The sequence below is a fragment of the Choristoneura fumiferana genome, chromosome 5 (genome assembly GCF_025370935.1).
Source record: "Choristoneura fumiferana chromosome 5, NRCan_CFum_1, whole genome shotgun sequence".
NCBI classification, from domain to species: domain Eukaryota; kingdom Metazoa; phylum Arthropoda; class Insecta; order Lepidoptera; family Tortricidae; genus Choristoneura; species Choristoneura fumiferana.
The window spans coordinates 3,323,513-3,339,067 of NC_133476.1; the positions used below are offsets into that span (position 1 = coordinate 3,323,513).

The window sequence follows — 15,555 nt, forward strand, 5'->3', positions numbered from 1 at the left end:
CCGCAGTTCAAGCTTCTAGTATTACCTACATAGTAGCTTAGTTTGGGCTGTGCTCTAAAATGTTATCCAGTCAGCTTCTTATTTGTATAACGTCTTGGTCGTCTTGCATTTTATTAAGTATGAAATATTTCAATGGGTGTACTTATATTTTCTCGATCCTTGGCAACTAGATTATACTCCTCGACATGTGTCGCATTTCTATCCCCGATTTTATCATCCAGCCGTCATGCAGGCTAAACAATGTTAAATAGATTAGCATTCGCCGCTTTTATTGCTTCAAAGACATCTGTGCCGTTTTAAAATTCAGTATGTTACTGCAAAATTATTCATGCCGTGTCAGGTGTCCCCTATAAGCGCCCGCACGATGCAAAACTAACCTTACCTCCGGTCCAATTTCACCAGGCATCGGTAACTGAATGCATGATTACGTTTTTGAGACCTGACGCATATGGCAAGGTTTAGCAGGATTGAATTTTAAATGAAACCTAATTTGAAGACATAAAATCGATTTGTAACTTAAGTCTCGAGTTTCGAAATCTTTTATATGTAGATAGTTTACAGGAAGATGGCACTGACAACTCGCGAAAATATTACGTGTGTAAACAAAAAGTGCCATTTTTAAGTTAATTTGATGATAGTTACTGTATCAGAGGTGTAAGTTTAATTAACATTTACATGCTAATTGTTCTGTGACATTGAAAGTACCTACCTTTATATCAACTAAGTTAATTGATTCAGCAAAGTGACATTACATTACACTTTGAATATAGGTGATCATTAAAATTGTGCGAATTCCAGTACAATCTTGTTAAAACTACTTAATTCTTATTCATCAACTCATACAGAACAGGTTTAAGCTTCACCCTATAAAATAATAAATCTAATTGAATGGCGGATCATTATTAAAAGTTGTTTCCTTTCAATTTTGATGCACTCCAATAGGTACTTTGTATATGAAAGCAACCATAAAAATCCATTTTACGTCGATAGACTTCATTTAATGCCTCTGACTCACCATTTCGCAGAACGTTAACGCCTATAAATCGTCAACAGTCGTCTACATTGACGATTTATTTGCATGTAATCCCCTACTCAACTTTTGGGCTAGTCATGAAAACTATCATTGCCAAAACAGCTCCTTGGTGCTCCGTCTCTTTTTCCGAACGGGTGCAAAGGGGACGACGATACCTGTCACATAAAGACGAGTGATTGATTGACCCGCACCCGACTAACGATTATAGGAAGCTATAAACAGCTGGCGATTTCGTTTGAAATGTTCGTGAGTCGATTTTAATTCGTATTCGTGATGGTAGTTCCTGCGAAGTTGGTAAATATGATTTAGCGTTGTTTGGCTTTTAACGGATCTGTTTTATTATAGTTTTGTTTTGATTTCTTAAGTTGCCCCTCTGTTTGCGTGGATAATGTGATAGTTACCTACTTGTAACCAGAATCTTGGTAGGTACGAGCCTAACATTTACACCCATCACATTTTCTTCCGCTCTAAATAAAATCCGACATTATTTTCCTTTGTCAGAGCAGGAAATCTGTTCATGATACACGTAAATCCGTCGTCCCCTGTCTGTCCCGGTGTGTTAAAAGGACTCGTCTCGTTTTGTTAACGCGCCATTTCCTTGTCAACGCCGTCAACCCGGCCGGTAATCCACTAAGCCCCTCAGACTTTATCAAAACGGACACCGTATTTGGTAAAGTGATGTGTGGCACAGGGTTATTAGAATCCGGCCGATTAGTTGTCAAGGATCATCTAGTTTAGTACGCTGGACGTATCTCTACAGTGAGTCAGAGTGGCTTCGCTGTCAGAGCTGTCATCGGTCCGATCGGCCGTCACTGCATGGCCACCTCGCGCATCGCACGCACGCTTGCATTACGCAGCGCCACCCCTCGATAGGAACAGCTATCTGTCTTGCTCTTTCTCGTTGATTTTCCGGTTTGTGTGGGCGTGGGTCTCGCTCTGGCGAGGGGCGGGCGGGGCGGGGAGTTGCAGGCGGGTCGTAAATCACGCGGCGCCTCATTCCACGCGGGACCGCCGCCGCCGCCGCAGGCTCCGCACTTCCCTTCCGACCGCCGGCCTCGCGCCGCGTCTTTCGCGACGTGTTTACTTTTATTTTTGGGAAGTGGGAAGTCCACAGTTGTCTTGTCACAAGTGTCATATGTTTGCTAAGTGAATTGATGGATCAAAGAGTTTCTCGACGTGCCGCGTTGAGGGAAGATTGAAAAATTACGTCCAAAATGATCGTCGAACCGGACCACGTGAGGTATGGATTTGTGCTCTTGTTTATTGCATTTCTGTTTGAGCGTTGCATTAAACAATGTTTCACCTTGTAGTTGAAATTGCAATTTTTCCGATTTATCTATTTCAACTGTTATTTCGCTAGTGCGATCTCCAACAATGACTTAGAACTTTCACAGAGCTTTCAGATTCTCTAGTTTTTCTTTACCGGATAATAGTTTCCATATTTGATAAAGCTGTCCGGAATAATTAATTTCTGAAATAAAATAATACTGGACATGTTTTTGAAAGATTGACTTCTACTTTTCTAAGGTTTAGTTCAGGGATGGGGAAACTTTTTCCTTCGCGTGCCAATTAGTATATAACTAACGAAATATATGGCGGGCCAAGTTGTTGCATTTTTGGCTATGTTATTTACTGAAATAAAAATATTGATATGTATTTTCTGAAACACTAATTTGGCCATTGCCAATGAGAATTAAATTTTGTAACAATACAAAATCTTCGAAACCTAATAGACAATTATTTTCAAAAATAAATTCTTACAAGATTACTTCGCAGATTGAAGCTTCAGTGATTTTAATTGTAGACAAATATAAAAGTTCGCCAACTTCTGTTTTGTTACCGAATCTTGTTTGTTCAAGACGCTTTGATGTTGAAATATTTTAGCTTCATTTATAATGCTCTTCCTTTTTAGCTTTTTATTAGCAAATATCTGAATAATAAAATTTATATTCTCATAAATATCGATAAGGTTCTCGCCTGATTTTTTATCTGATGCGACGTTGTTTTGTGGTCACCAGGTGTGTCAAATTGATACCAGATTGCTATAAATTATGTCATTTTTGATCGATTAAAATTTATCAATTAGTTAATCACAATTTTGATAGAATTGAATTTTAGTTAAATATTTGTTTGGGCCTACGTGTCTGGAGAGCATCGATATCAATAAGATTTTCAAAAGTGTGTTCGTCATTGTTTATGAGATCGAATTAAAACAAACCGCAGGCACAGGCAGGTGCAAACGTTATTCGCGTCATAAATTCGTATTCATAAATTAATATTCAAAGCTAAAAAACATCGTAGACATAATAAAACACCATAAAAAAGGAATGCCGCAGTGTTTACCGTTCAAATTCAAATGGACCAGTCTTCACCTCTGTCCGAGAATAGATGTGCGTCGCGTCAATCATTTAAAGTTGTCATTTGTTTGTCCGCAGGGAGAGCCCGAGATGCCTGTCGCGGGAGTCGTCGGGAGCGCCGCGGTGTCCCTCCAATGACTCGGTGTACTCCGGGCGCAGCGGGCCGGGCCTCCCCCTCTCGGCCGCGCTGACGGCCGCCCTGCCCGCGGCCCTCCTTCCTCCCCACTCGGCAGCAGTGGCGGCGTACCTTGGAGCCGCGGCTGCTGCCGCCGCCCAACAGCGCCTCCTCATGTCCGCCTGTCAAGACGACATGACCGACTCCGAACGAGTCGACGCCGTATTAGACTTTAGCACGAAACGCAGCGACTCGCCACACGATGACGAAGATGCTGACGACGCTGTTAATCTCAGTAAGATGCCCGAAAATGGACCTCTAGATTTATCTGTTGGCACTCGTAAGCGGGGACCAGAAGATTCACCGTCTCCTGTACCGACCAGGAAAAGTTCGAGATCATCAGAATTAAAACCTAGTCCGTCTCCATGGAGCACGCCAGTAGCGCCGCACTTGCCATATTTTGCGGCAGCTGTGGCGGCTGCTAGCATGTCGCCAAAAGGAGGTATTCCGGCTGAATGGAATGGCAGATTAAAACATGGTGGACCAACACCCAGCGACGCGACTAAAGCGCTAGAAAAAATGAGCGAGCTTAGCAGACTCGGAGGCGAGGAGCTCTTTCGATCGGTACAGAGTGCGGCTTTAGGCGCAGGCTTGGCTTCCAATTCGGCTGCCAGACACTCCGCCTGGCAATCTCACTGGCTTAACAAAGGCGCTGATCAAACAAGAGATGTCCTCAAATGCGTTTGGTGCAAAAAGAGTTTCAATTCTCTCGCAGATTTAACGGTTCACATGAAGGAAGCGAAACATTGCGGCGTCAATGTCCCAATGCCTCCGACGAGTGGCACACATATGGCGCCATCGCTGCACCCACCTACTAGTTCTCCGTCAACTCCATCACACAATTCGTCTTCTTCTAGCGGGTCATCAAAGCCGAGTCAGAGTGACTTGAATCTACTTATTAAGGAGAACATGCCGATACCAAGGAAGCTAGTCCGTGGTCAAGATGTCTGGTTAGGAAAAGGTGCGGAGCAGACTAGGCAAATTTTAAAATGTATGTGGTGCGCTGAGAGCTTCCGTTCGCTAGCAGAAATGACGAGTCATATGCAGCGAACCCAGCACTACACGAATATAATATCACAAGAACAGATAATTTCTTGGAAATCCTCTGATGAAACTAAAGGCTCGAACTCGAGCAACTCGGGGTCCAACAATCCCGCACCGCCCACAACAGGCACCAGTAGCCACGTCAGCGCAGTTTTAACTTGTAAGGTTTGCGACCAAGCATTTAGTTCCTTGAAAGAGTTAAGTAATCATATGGTTAAAAATTCACATTATAAAGAACACATAATGCGATCTATTACGGAGAGCGGGGGTAGGCGGCGTCAGACACGTGAGAAAAGGAAGAAGTCTTTACCGGTTAGGAAACTTCTTGAGCTAGAGCGCGCGCAACATGAGTTCAAAAACGGGGAAGGTAATGGGGTTCCTATGGGGAAACCGATTAGGGATTTTAGTGCAGGTAGCCGAATCTCATGCGAGAAATGCGGTGATAAAATTGAGACTGCCGTGTTCGTTGAACATATACGACAATGCATAGGCGCGCCGATGTCTAATAGCCAAAGGAATTTTCTGAAGAGCGCGCTCCTTACTAACAGCATTATCCCCCCTGATGTGCCCGGGCACGTCACCCCCACCGGTCGCGACGGTCGCAAGAGCATCAACGATGAACTTCCCTCCCCCGGGTCTGCGCATCATCGCTCCCCCTCCTCCGTGAACGATTCCTCCCCGAGTTCCAAAGATCCAAACGCGAGTAACGAAAAAAGCTCGTCGCCTTCGGTCCTCAACGCCATAGAACAATTGATAGAGAAGAGTTTCGATACGCGATCGCGGCACTCTGTCCCTGGCATACCTGGTGGAGCTTCACACGCCCCAATCGGTTCTAGCATTCTTAAAAGATTAGGTATAGATGAGAGCGTAGACTATACAAAACCGTTGGTAGATGCTCAAACTATGAGTATGCTACGGAGTTATCACCATCAGCAGGGCTATGGGCGTCGCGAACGCAGCGGCAGCGAGTCCAGCTCAATGTCTGAGCGAGGCGGCAGCAGAGTCGAGTCTCTCACCCCCGATAGGAAACTAGACGCGTATCACATGACCCCTCGTACGACTCCAGACACACGTGGTTCCCAAACTCCCGCTTCTGAAGACCGCCCCGCCGAAGTAAGAATAAAAAAAGAAGTCCCCGAGGACGATGATCGTGAAAACGGAGTAGACTTGAGCAATCAGCCGGTGCGGGTTAAAACCGAAATGGATGAAGACGAGGAGCCACCGCGGCCTAGTAGTTCCCATGAAGATGGGAAGGCTGTTCCGAAACGCGAAAGTGAAGGTTCCAGCCCCGCGGCTAGTCCTCGCAGCCCGGCTAGTGATCGCTCAGGACACACCCCGGGTGTGGATAGGAAACCGGCTTCTAGTCTAGGCGCTCTGTCTTCCATGTTCGATAATCTAGCAAGCGGGGGGTCTTCTAACGAGCCGAGCTCTTCACGCCGCAGTGGCAGCCACCCTTTAGCCGCTCTGCAAAAGCTCTGTGATAAGACGGAGACTAGTACTTCCCGCGCACCCGCGCCGGCGCCATCGCCTGCTGGCCCGCCAAGCATTCTCACATTCAGCTGGGCGTGCAACGACGCAGTTGTGACTGACTCAATCATGAAGTGCGCTCTCTGCGACACGCCGTTCGTTTCCAAGGGGGCGTACCGGCATCACTTGTCGAAGATGCATTTCGTGAAGGACAGCGCGATGCCGGAACCGGTTCCGATGAAAGCGACGCCGCCGGTCGCCTCGCCGGGCGCGGGCACGCACAAGAGCGGAGGCTCGACGGCCGCCTCCCCGCAGGACCCGCGCAGTCCCTCGCAGGCCTTCGACGAGAGCCCGCACTCCAAGTTCCTCAAGTACACGGAACTCGCGAAGCAGCTCTCCAGCAAATACGTATAGACTGCCCGGCCGCGCCGCAGTTGTGATCATACCATATCCTGCTAAACCCTGCTAAGTTAGGTTCGCCGCGGCGACGCTAAGTATTTCGAAACTCTTTGCCAATTTAATAATTTAGGTAATTGTTAGTCACCGCATAGTTCGGTTAGTGTAATTAACGATTAGCGACTTAAGTATACGCCAAACGTCTTACGTTCATTTAGTGTAAGGAGATATTTTCAAATAATGCCTTTAGATGAAGTCGATCGGTTGTCGGGCCGGAGCGGCCGCTTCTCTTCCACACTACGTTATAATTCCATTTCGATAATTGTAAATATAAGTCACGTTAAGTCATAAAAGTTCGATTCGATCTCTTGTAAATGTATTTTTGCTATAATCGGAGGGATGTGATCGCGCTGCGTCTGCGCCGTGCGCGCGGGCTCGCGAAATCCAGTATTTTTTGAAATTCGTTGCAATATCATTTGTGTTACTTAATTTTTTACTTGTATCAGAGTTAGGGTTAACTTGGTCTTTAGTTTTTTTTTCTATGTATATTTTGAAGTTTTAGTTAATATGTAGTTCCGCGCTGTAATCTCGGAGATCCAATCTCTTTTGTTCGTGTTGTACATACATGCGACATAGCACGCAATACGATACAATCTCCTTAGTGTAAATTTCGGTCTAGGTACGCTCTCCCCGCGAGATTGCTATTTATTATTTAGTGTTAAGTACTACTTTAGATATCCCACATCTGTGAACACTTGTATACCATTATACCAGCGCATTAATCGGTTGTCCAAACCAAATTAAGATATTTAAAAGGAGTAAAGTGATAATACGAGTTATACAGTTTTTTCTTTATAAAGGAATGACTACAATCGTATACGTTAGACCTTCAATAAAGATATACTAACTTCCATTGTAACTGCAGATATACGAGTTGTATATACGGTACTAGCGAGTGCAAACTCTGTTATATTTAAATAAAAATATTGTAAACTGTCTTAATTGTAAGTTTCAGACGATATCAAAATTGATGCGATGTGTTGAAAGTGCTCTTCGCATAATTATAGATCAACGTTTATCATAAACCCAGTATACGAAGTTTTAATTGTGCGTCACTTTATAGAAATCTTTTTGATCGTTTGTTTTTTTTTGTCTAGAATTATGCGGTGGGCACAAAGTTCTTCTTGAAATCGAAATTTTGAAATCTATAAATTTATCATTTTAACGATAATAATAAACATACAAGAAACGTTATGTATACGCTAGCTCTGATGGGAAAATTTTTGCTCATTCTTAAAAAAATGGTGTTGAAATATTGATTTTACCAAATTTAATAATCTTATTTAATATTTTTATGTTGTATTTCAAAATGCAATTAAAAGCTCAAAGAAATATATATGTTACATACTTAAAATGATTATTTTATTTTACTCTCCCCTGTTTATTTTAAACTTAGGTATATTTATCATAATCCTAGAAGGCTGGGACGTATATAAGGATCAGAGCCCGGAATTTTCGCGGCATTTTCGATCTGTCATAGTGATTTCTCACTTATCGACTTCCGATATTCAATATCGATATGTATATCGATACACAACATGTTAAAAATGACGGTTTTTATCGTCAAACACCGATCTTTCAATTAACTTTTGAGGTGGGAATGAACACATTTCACATTTGAAATATACATTATATGCATTATGCAATGAAAACAATGAATAGTTAACAATTTCTAATTTAATAATTCAATTTTATATTCAAAGTATGTTGTAGTGCTAATAAATATCTTAATAAATGATATTACGATTATTATTTTACGATAATATCATTTAAAACTAATTGGACTATGCATAATAAAATGAATATATCCTAAATATAATTGAGTAGATTGATTGATATTCGTAATCATTAATTGTTTCACGAAATTAAATCGTGTATTTTTTAATATTTTTGCACAGTTGTCATTTTGACGTTATTTCCATCCAAACCCTAATATTCCGCCATTCACAAACACCGTTGGCTGTTTAGGGGTTTCCAATTAAAATTAAAAAAAAAAAATCTTTTATCCCTAGAGAGTAATAAGGAGCTTTAGTCCCGATATGCAAAGACTAAAGTAACATTTTAAGAGCATAAGAAGTGAAAATATATATACACGGCACTAATCAGTAAAATACAATAGATAGAATCAGCATCACATCAGCCGTAGTACGTTCACTGTCGGACATAGGCCTCCCCCATAGACCTCCAGTTGCTTCGGTTGGCAGCGGCCTGCACCCACCATCCATACAATGACTTTTTATTGTACACTGCATAGAAGAAATACAAGAAAACAGTAAGTTAAATAGTAAGTATAATCTTGTATTGTTCGTTACCTTTTGACCGCCACAGTCGGTAAAACGCAGCTGAAAAAAGTGCCATAGTGGCTATGTCGGCATTTCGTGGCGCATATGGAACGATTTTCAGTTTTTTTTTGTCGGCTGTGTGCGGCCGAGTGTGGCGGTTAAAAGGTTTATAACCTTAATACATTAAACTCATCTAAATAGGTTTAGCTGTTCTGAAGATAAATGGGAACATTTGTTTTTGTACAAACAATAAAATATAAAAACACATATTTATCCTAAACGCATAATACTTTCTCCATTCCGTCATGGGTAAACAACAAAATTTTTTTTTAATATCTTGTTCTTGGCTGTTAGCACCTGATTACCTTGGTTGTAGACGAAAAATAAACTTTATACACTAGAGCATAAAAAGTCATTTTATGTCGCCTAAATCCAGCATAAACACGAACTTTAAGAGCATGAGAAGTATTTTTTTTTTCTTTAAATCCGCCCTATTTTTTTCTAATTCCACCAAAACACTACAGACCCTAATTCTACCAATAAAACCTCTGTCACACGACCTTAAATCTCGTTCGGAATCACTCAACGCGACGTCTCAACTCCACAGCCTCGCCTTAATCATGATAATGACATCATTCATCGCCGCTTACTCACTTTCCTCACCAATTTGACACAATACATCACTAACTTAGAGCGCTCTTACCATACACTGCTGCTTTTATTCTAGGAGTTAAAGTAGTTGTCGTGTTGAAGCAGCAATGGTTACATGGCATAGCGATGAGTTAGGGTTGCGGGAGTGACACGAGCCGTCAGTCAAACCCTCGAATACGGCGCTTCTAGCTACAGGTAGACGGAAACGTACGGGTCGTTATTGCGGATACAAACGCCCTTTACTTAGTGAATGAAAAATAAAATATTAAACTGAATCCAGCGTCATAATGAAGTCCAAGTTCATAAATTGAATCTTATCACACAACGTTTTTATCATTGAGACTTTGAGAAAACGCCGTAAAAAAACCTGAAACGTATTAGCGTCTTTTGTATTTTTGTTATATCTAAGTTTGGTTTGATTTACACACGGAAGTGAAAGATTGGTAACTTTTGCATTTATCTTCAAAAGGATAAAAACTTTACAGTCAAATAAGTTGCAAAGCCACAATATACGCATAATTATGTATTCTGGTAACTCTACATCACATTATTACAGATTTCCAATCCGCACTGGATCCACTTGGGAACTACGGCCCAAGCCCTCTCATTCTTAGAGGAGGCCCGTGTCCGGGAGTGGATATCCCATTTAGGTTAGGATGATGAACTGTTAATGACATATTCTTAGATATCTAACAATAAAAGTATTTTGCGTTAATCAAAAATATACGAATCCTTAACTCTCACAATACTTAATCTAGTAAATACTAAACAGCAGGTTGACGTGAAGAAATCTAATGAAATGTCGAAACGACTGTAATTTTAAACAGTACGAAATGCGGCGTATTTCTTAAAGTCATAATATGCATTTTAAGAGTTACATACAGAAACTCGTAGCACAACCTACAACTGGCCACTTGATGTCAGCTATACCAAAAAAAAAACAACGGTCCCGTCCTCTTTCTTACCCCGTGTGTTACCCCAGACTGAACAAGATAAACGCGCCCCGCGCCGGCGCTGTCTGTCACTGCCCCAATGATGCCCCCAATTACCGCAGCATTAAACGGGGAAGGGGTAAACAAAGTCAAACTTTGGAACAAGCGTCGTACACTGACGGCAGTGACATAAAGCGAATACAGGATGATTCGAGACACGTGTACAAGACTTATGGTGATTTTCCACCGGCGAGACGAGACGAGACGAGAATTGACAAGATTTCATATTTCTAAGACTATAATTTGATTCGTTCTCTGTATTCTGTTTCCAAGAGAAAACGCTGATATTTTTAAAATTTCGCTACAGCTATTAATTTTTTTTTTTTTTTTTTAAGATGTGCTTATTCTAAAAGGGCATAGCTCCAAAACTACGACACAATAGATCCATTACTTTTGTCTAGTCTCTTAAAAAAAGATCACGTAAATCTGACGTAGACGTTGCATAGAGACAATATCAAAATTATGACAGCTCCTTTTTCTGGTGATAAAGGCAAAGGAAACATATCTATTCTGTTGTAGTGTTGGCAAATTCAGACATATTTTTTAAATTTTTCGTATTTTTTTTAATATGGAGAAATTAATTATAATAAATATTTTCCCATGTTCAGGAGGCAAAACTCTTTCGATTCCTGTAGTAATTAACAGATGTTAAAAAAATGAAATCTTGTCAATTGAAATTTGTATGCATTCTCGCGTGCTCGCCGCTAGCCGCCGCGGGTCGCCGCGGGCGCCGCCATACAAATTTCAACTCTCGTCTCGCCTCGTCTCGTCTCGCCGGTGGAAAATCACCTTTACTCTACAGCATTCAGTTAGCCTTCCATACCGTACCAGTATTAGTGAGATTAACTTTGTTTTTAAGGGGCTGTTTCACCACCCATTGATTAGTGTTAACTAACTGTTAAATGTGATGCCGTCTCAGTCTATTCGAACAAAACAAATAGAGACGGCATCACATCTAACCGTCAGTTAACACTAATCAATGGGTGGTGAAACAGCCCCTAAATGTTGCTAACTAAAAGTATCGAATTATTTACTATTTGTGAACGATTTATTTATCATCAACAACTGAAAGTGTAGGGTTAATCCTGCTGACGTCTCCCAGATCACCCTGTATTGTGTTTGGGAAACCCTTTGCACACCGCGTTTTTTCGACGCGCGTTTTAGACACGCACTGATAGTAGCGCGTTTTTCTTTCAAAAGAGCATATCGCGTATCGCGTTTGTATCCATGTCGGCGGCCGATCGTAAAATCAGCCAGATCACAAAATTCCTAGGCATATCGTGATATTTTCATTTTTAGGAATATTAGCAGCTATTGAATATACTAGCTGTTGCCCGCGACACCGACCGCAGAAGCATGAAAAATAGTTTACATCCTATATGAAGGAAGAAGTAAAGTAGTCATTAAAAAAAACTCTCCGTTTTCTAATAGAATAAGCAAATCAATGTTACAGGTATATCCGAACCTTTAAATAGAAGTTACAGGAAGCATAATTTGTTTTCATAAGCATAGTTTGCTATTGTTCTCTTTTACTAATCATAATATGAGTACCAAGTGTAGGTTTGGACGAGAATTTTCTAAATACTCGTATACAGGGTGACCCCAGCCTCTGGACAAATACGAATATTACTGGTTCTGGTTTAGTAGGATATTTAAAACTGTCTAGTTTTCATCAAAGCATCATAACAATTGGTCCAGTATTTACCGAAAAACTAAAGGTAACAATTTATCACTTTGGAGCAGCCTGTATGTAGTTGCATGACCTAGGAAGTACCCAGAAGACGGCAAACTCTTTTAAATTGCATTAGAACTCTATGTTAAATGTAAGATTTTATTTTATTTTATGTCACTATGTGTTGTCATTGTTCAAAACAGATGAATACATAATGTTATACTTATTAAGGGGCTACTCGTGGTTTTCATCGATTTTTGACAAGTTTTGAATCGTATCTCCTACTTTTGCGCTACAGATAGAATTATAAGTCGAACCGCTATCGGTTCTCCAATCTTTTATCCCCATTTTTGTCTACCGGATTTTGAAAAAAAAAATACTTAATTTTGTATGATTTTTTTAACATTGTCTGAAAAAATACTTATTTCGTGTCTCTATTGACGTGAAAGATCTAACATATATGAAATCTACATATTTGGGTTCGTCTTTGACGTCTCTAAAAACTGGTCGAGGGTTTTCATTTGAAACTAATTAACACAAAAGTAATGGCCAGAAAACCAGTTTTTTGGCCTAAAATTGTTCAACTTTGATGCCAAATATCTCGAAGAAAATGAACTTTAAAGTAAATATGGGATACTATATTGTTTAAAGCCGTTGTTGTTAATATAATAAGCTACAAAAAACATTAGAGAATTCAGATCGAAGGTCATTGGGACATGGGATCCCCTTAACGATTAAGTTAGAATTAAATTTGTGAGAAACAATTTTTTTTGTTCTCCTGTCTAATTAACCAAATAACTATTTTACGATATTGCTGAGTATCACTCTTATCCAGGGTTTAATTATTTGTCCAGAGGCTAAGGTCACCCTGTAAGAAAGAAGATATAATAATAGTCGACAAATTACACATTCGCTTACTTTTTATCCCAATCCAACCCGTCATTCCCGTGGGATACGGACATTCCTGGTAAGCTTTTTACCATCAGGCCCCTTGGTTTCGCAGTCCCATAAAATGGATGCAATGATTTATTGACAATTTATCATCTTTATGGCGGTGGATGAAATGATTCTCCTGCTTTTGTTTTAATTATAGTTTGCGGTGGAACCGTAAAATGGATGATGTAGTATCTAGTTTTATCTGATCTGTGAAGAAAGTTCGGGCATTGTTTTGGATTGCTGCATTGAGCAATGATTTAGACGCAATCTTTCCTAGAATTTTATTCGAACTTATTTTTTCATTAAAGAGGGAGGCAAACAAGCATGCGGCTCACCTGACAGTATTGATCATCACCAACTTACGATAGTCTTTATAAACTATAATCATTTTCAGTTGTGTCACTAAAATTGTAAGTCGATTTTAACAAACATCTAAACAAAACTTTAAAGTTCCCTAAAGCTTTTAAGCTTTCTACGGGAAGTACTTATTAAATAAACTACAAAATTTGAGAAAAAGTAACCTGAAAACTATTTGCGCTTTGCTACCTCGGCTTGCGCACCAGTAAACCAGGTACGAATAGAATCATTACTCCAGACCATTGCGAAGTCGTCAAAATACAAGTCAGTAGCCTCTAAGCCCCTAATAAGCCTAAAGGGTGACCGATGCCCCGTCTGGTACATAGTTCTTGTAATAAATGATTTAGCTAAGGCCCGTTATGGAAGGATTGATGGCAACCTATACCCTCCCATTTGTCAGTTTGCTGGTTTTCTTTCGACTTCTAAAGGGCGAAGGTGAAGGAGCAAATAAAGGCAGAATCACAATTAATAAGTGGTATGGAAAATGTTCGCGTGCGTATTTTCGTTCATTGATGCAACTTTTGCTCCTTCTGATGTTAATTCGCACACGTTTGTTTTATAGGGTGGAGTGTTTTCATAGATTGTATTTGATTATGATACCACTACAATGACATGTATGTAATCCTTTTTAATGACTTATTTTTTACCTGAAAGCCGAGAGGAGCGTCCGTAGGTTGTATGTGTATTTCTTTGGTCCTCTGTACCCTAAGCAGCTGGATAACTTTCAACATGTTTTGCAATAAAAACTTTGTATGAGTATCATAAAACATGGCATAGCAGATCATACTTAAAGAAATCTTAACATCTGTAGGTGTGTGTGGGATTTGATTGATATTATTAAGTATACTTGAAAGATGATAATGACGAAGTCGTTTGGTGTATTCCCCAATCAAACGCGTGTTATGTCTGTATTTCTAATAACCCGTTTACACTCACGTACGAGTTACGAGTCTAATCACGAGGCAAGTGACTCGCCTTACGCCTCGTTTCGCCTCTCGTCGCTCTCGTCTGGCGCGATTTTCTAGGCACGAGTCAAAATGTTCATGACGAACGCGATTCCACTACGAGAGTGTAAAAGCCTATTTACACTCGCGTGCAAATGATCAGATGAGGTGCAAGGCTAGTCACAAGAAGTGTGTGTGCATCACTTACCTTCCGCGTTGTCTCTCCTCTCACTGCGTTAGCCTCGGGAGCGGTTTTTCAGGCACGAGTCAACCCCAAACCCCACCACGGGAGTAATACCCATTTACACTCAAGCGCGAGTGAAGACAAGTCGCGAGAAATGAGAGTGAACAAACATCACCTCATCACTCACTTCTCGTAGCACTCGCCTCAGGTTTTTTTAGGGACGAGTCAAATGACTTTATGACGAACGCCAAACTACAAGTCTAAACAGAAACCCATTTTTGTTCGGATGCAAAGCGAGACAAAAGACGACTCACGAGGCGAGAGTGTAAATGTAGTATTAAGCCAACTTCCAGCCATAAATAATAAGATACATAGTAGATTAGATAACGTCTCTGTTTGTTTTGGACGGACAATGTTGCGAGTGGGAGTTTCGGTCAAGCTGTGACAGTAAATAATATGGGCTCGTCACAAATTGCAACGTTGTCAAATGGAACGTGACGTGACGGAATAACGTGTGGTATTATTACGTTGGGACTGGTTGATATTTTGTTTGGTCCTAAAATTAGCATTGTGGAGAGATTAAACGAAACTGGCTAAATGTTGGTCGGACTCGCGCACCGAGAGCTTCGTACAGTAAAGGTAAAAATGTATGTATGACATACAAAAAAATACCTGTTTTATAAAATATAGCCGCTGTTAAACAAGTTACGACTTTTTTTTTCCTTAAGATCACCTCACGCTTGACTAGTTTTTTTAATGCATCATATTTATATCATTCTGAGTTTGTTTGTATGTTTAAATTTAAAAACAACAAAAATAAATTGTTTCTTGTATGGGAACTCTTGTGTTGTTTTAAGTCATACAACTCAAAGTCAGAGTCAAAATATATTTATTCAATTTAGGCTATAACAAGCACTTATGAATGTAAAAAAAAATCTACCACCGGTTCAGAAAAACCTCTGTTGAGAGGAACCCGGCAAGAAACTCAACTAGGTCACTCAACGA

General features: G+C 40.5%; 1 protein-coding gene across 1 annotated transcript; it reads left to right on the forward strand.

The window, feature by feature from the left end:
* Positions 1-2,001: 2,001 nt before the first annotated feature.
* Positions 2,002-7,880, forward strand: tio (zinc finger domain-containing protein tiptop). Its single transcript, XM_074087540.1, has 2 exons — positions 2,002-2,273; positions 3,469-7,880. The coding sequence occupies exons 1-2, from the start codon at positions 2,248-2,250 to the stop codon at positions 6,488-6,490; spliced, it is 3,048 nt and encodes a 1,015-aa protein (XP_073943641.1). The 5' UTR covers positions 2,002-2,247; the 3' UTR covers positions 6,491-7,880.
* The last annotated feature ends 7,675 nt before the right edge of the window (positions 7,881-15,555 follow it).

Bases quoted from the DNA above. Each gene is read 5' to 3' on its own strand.
- tio (XM_074087540.1), top strand. From the start codon at position 2,248: ATGATCGTCGAACCGGACCACGTGAG. The intron at 2,274-3,468 runs GTATGGATTTGT...GTTTGTCCGCAG, and splicing joins GTCGAACCGGACCACGTGAG to GGAGAGCCCGAGATGCCTGT.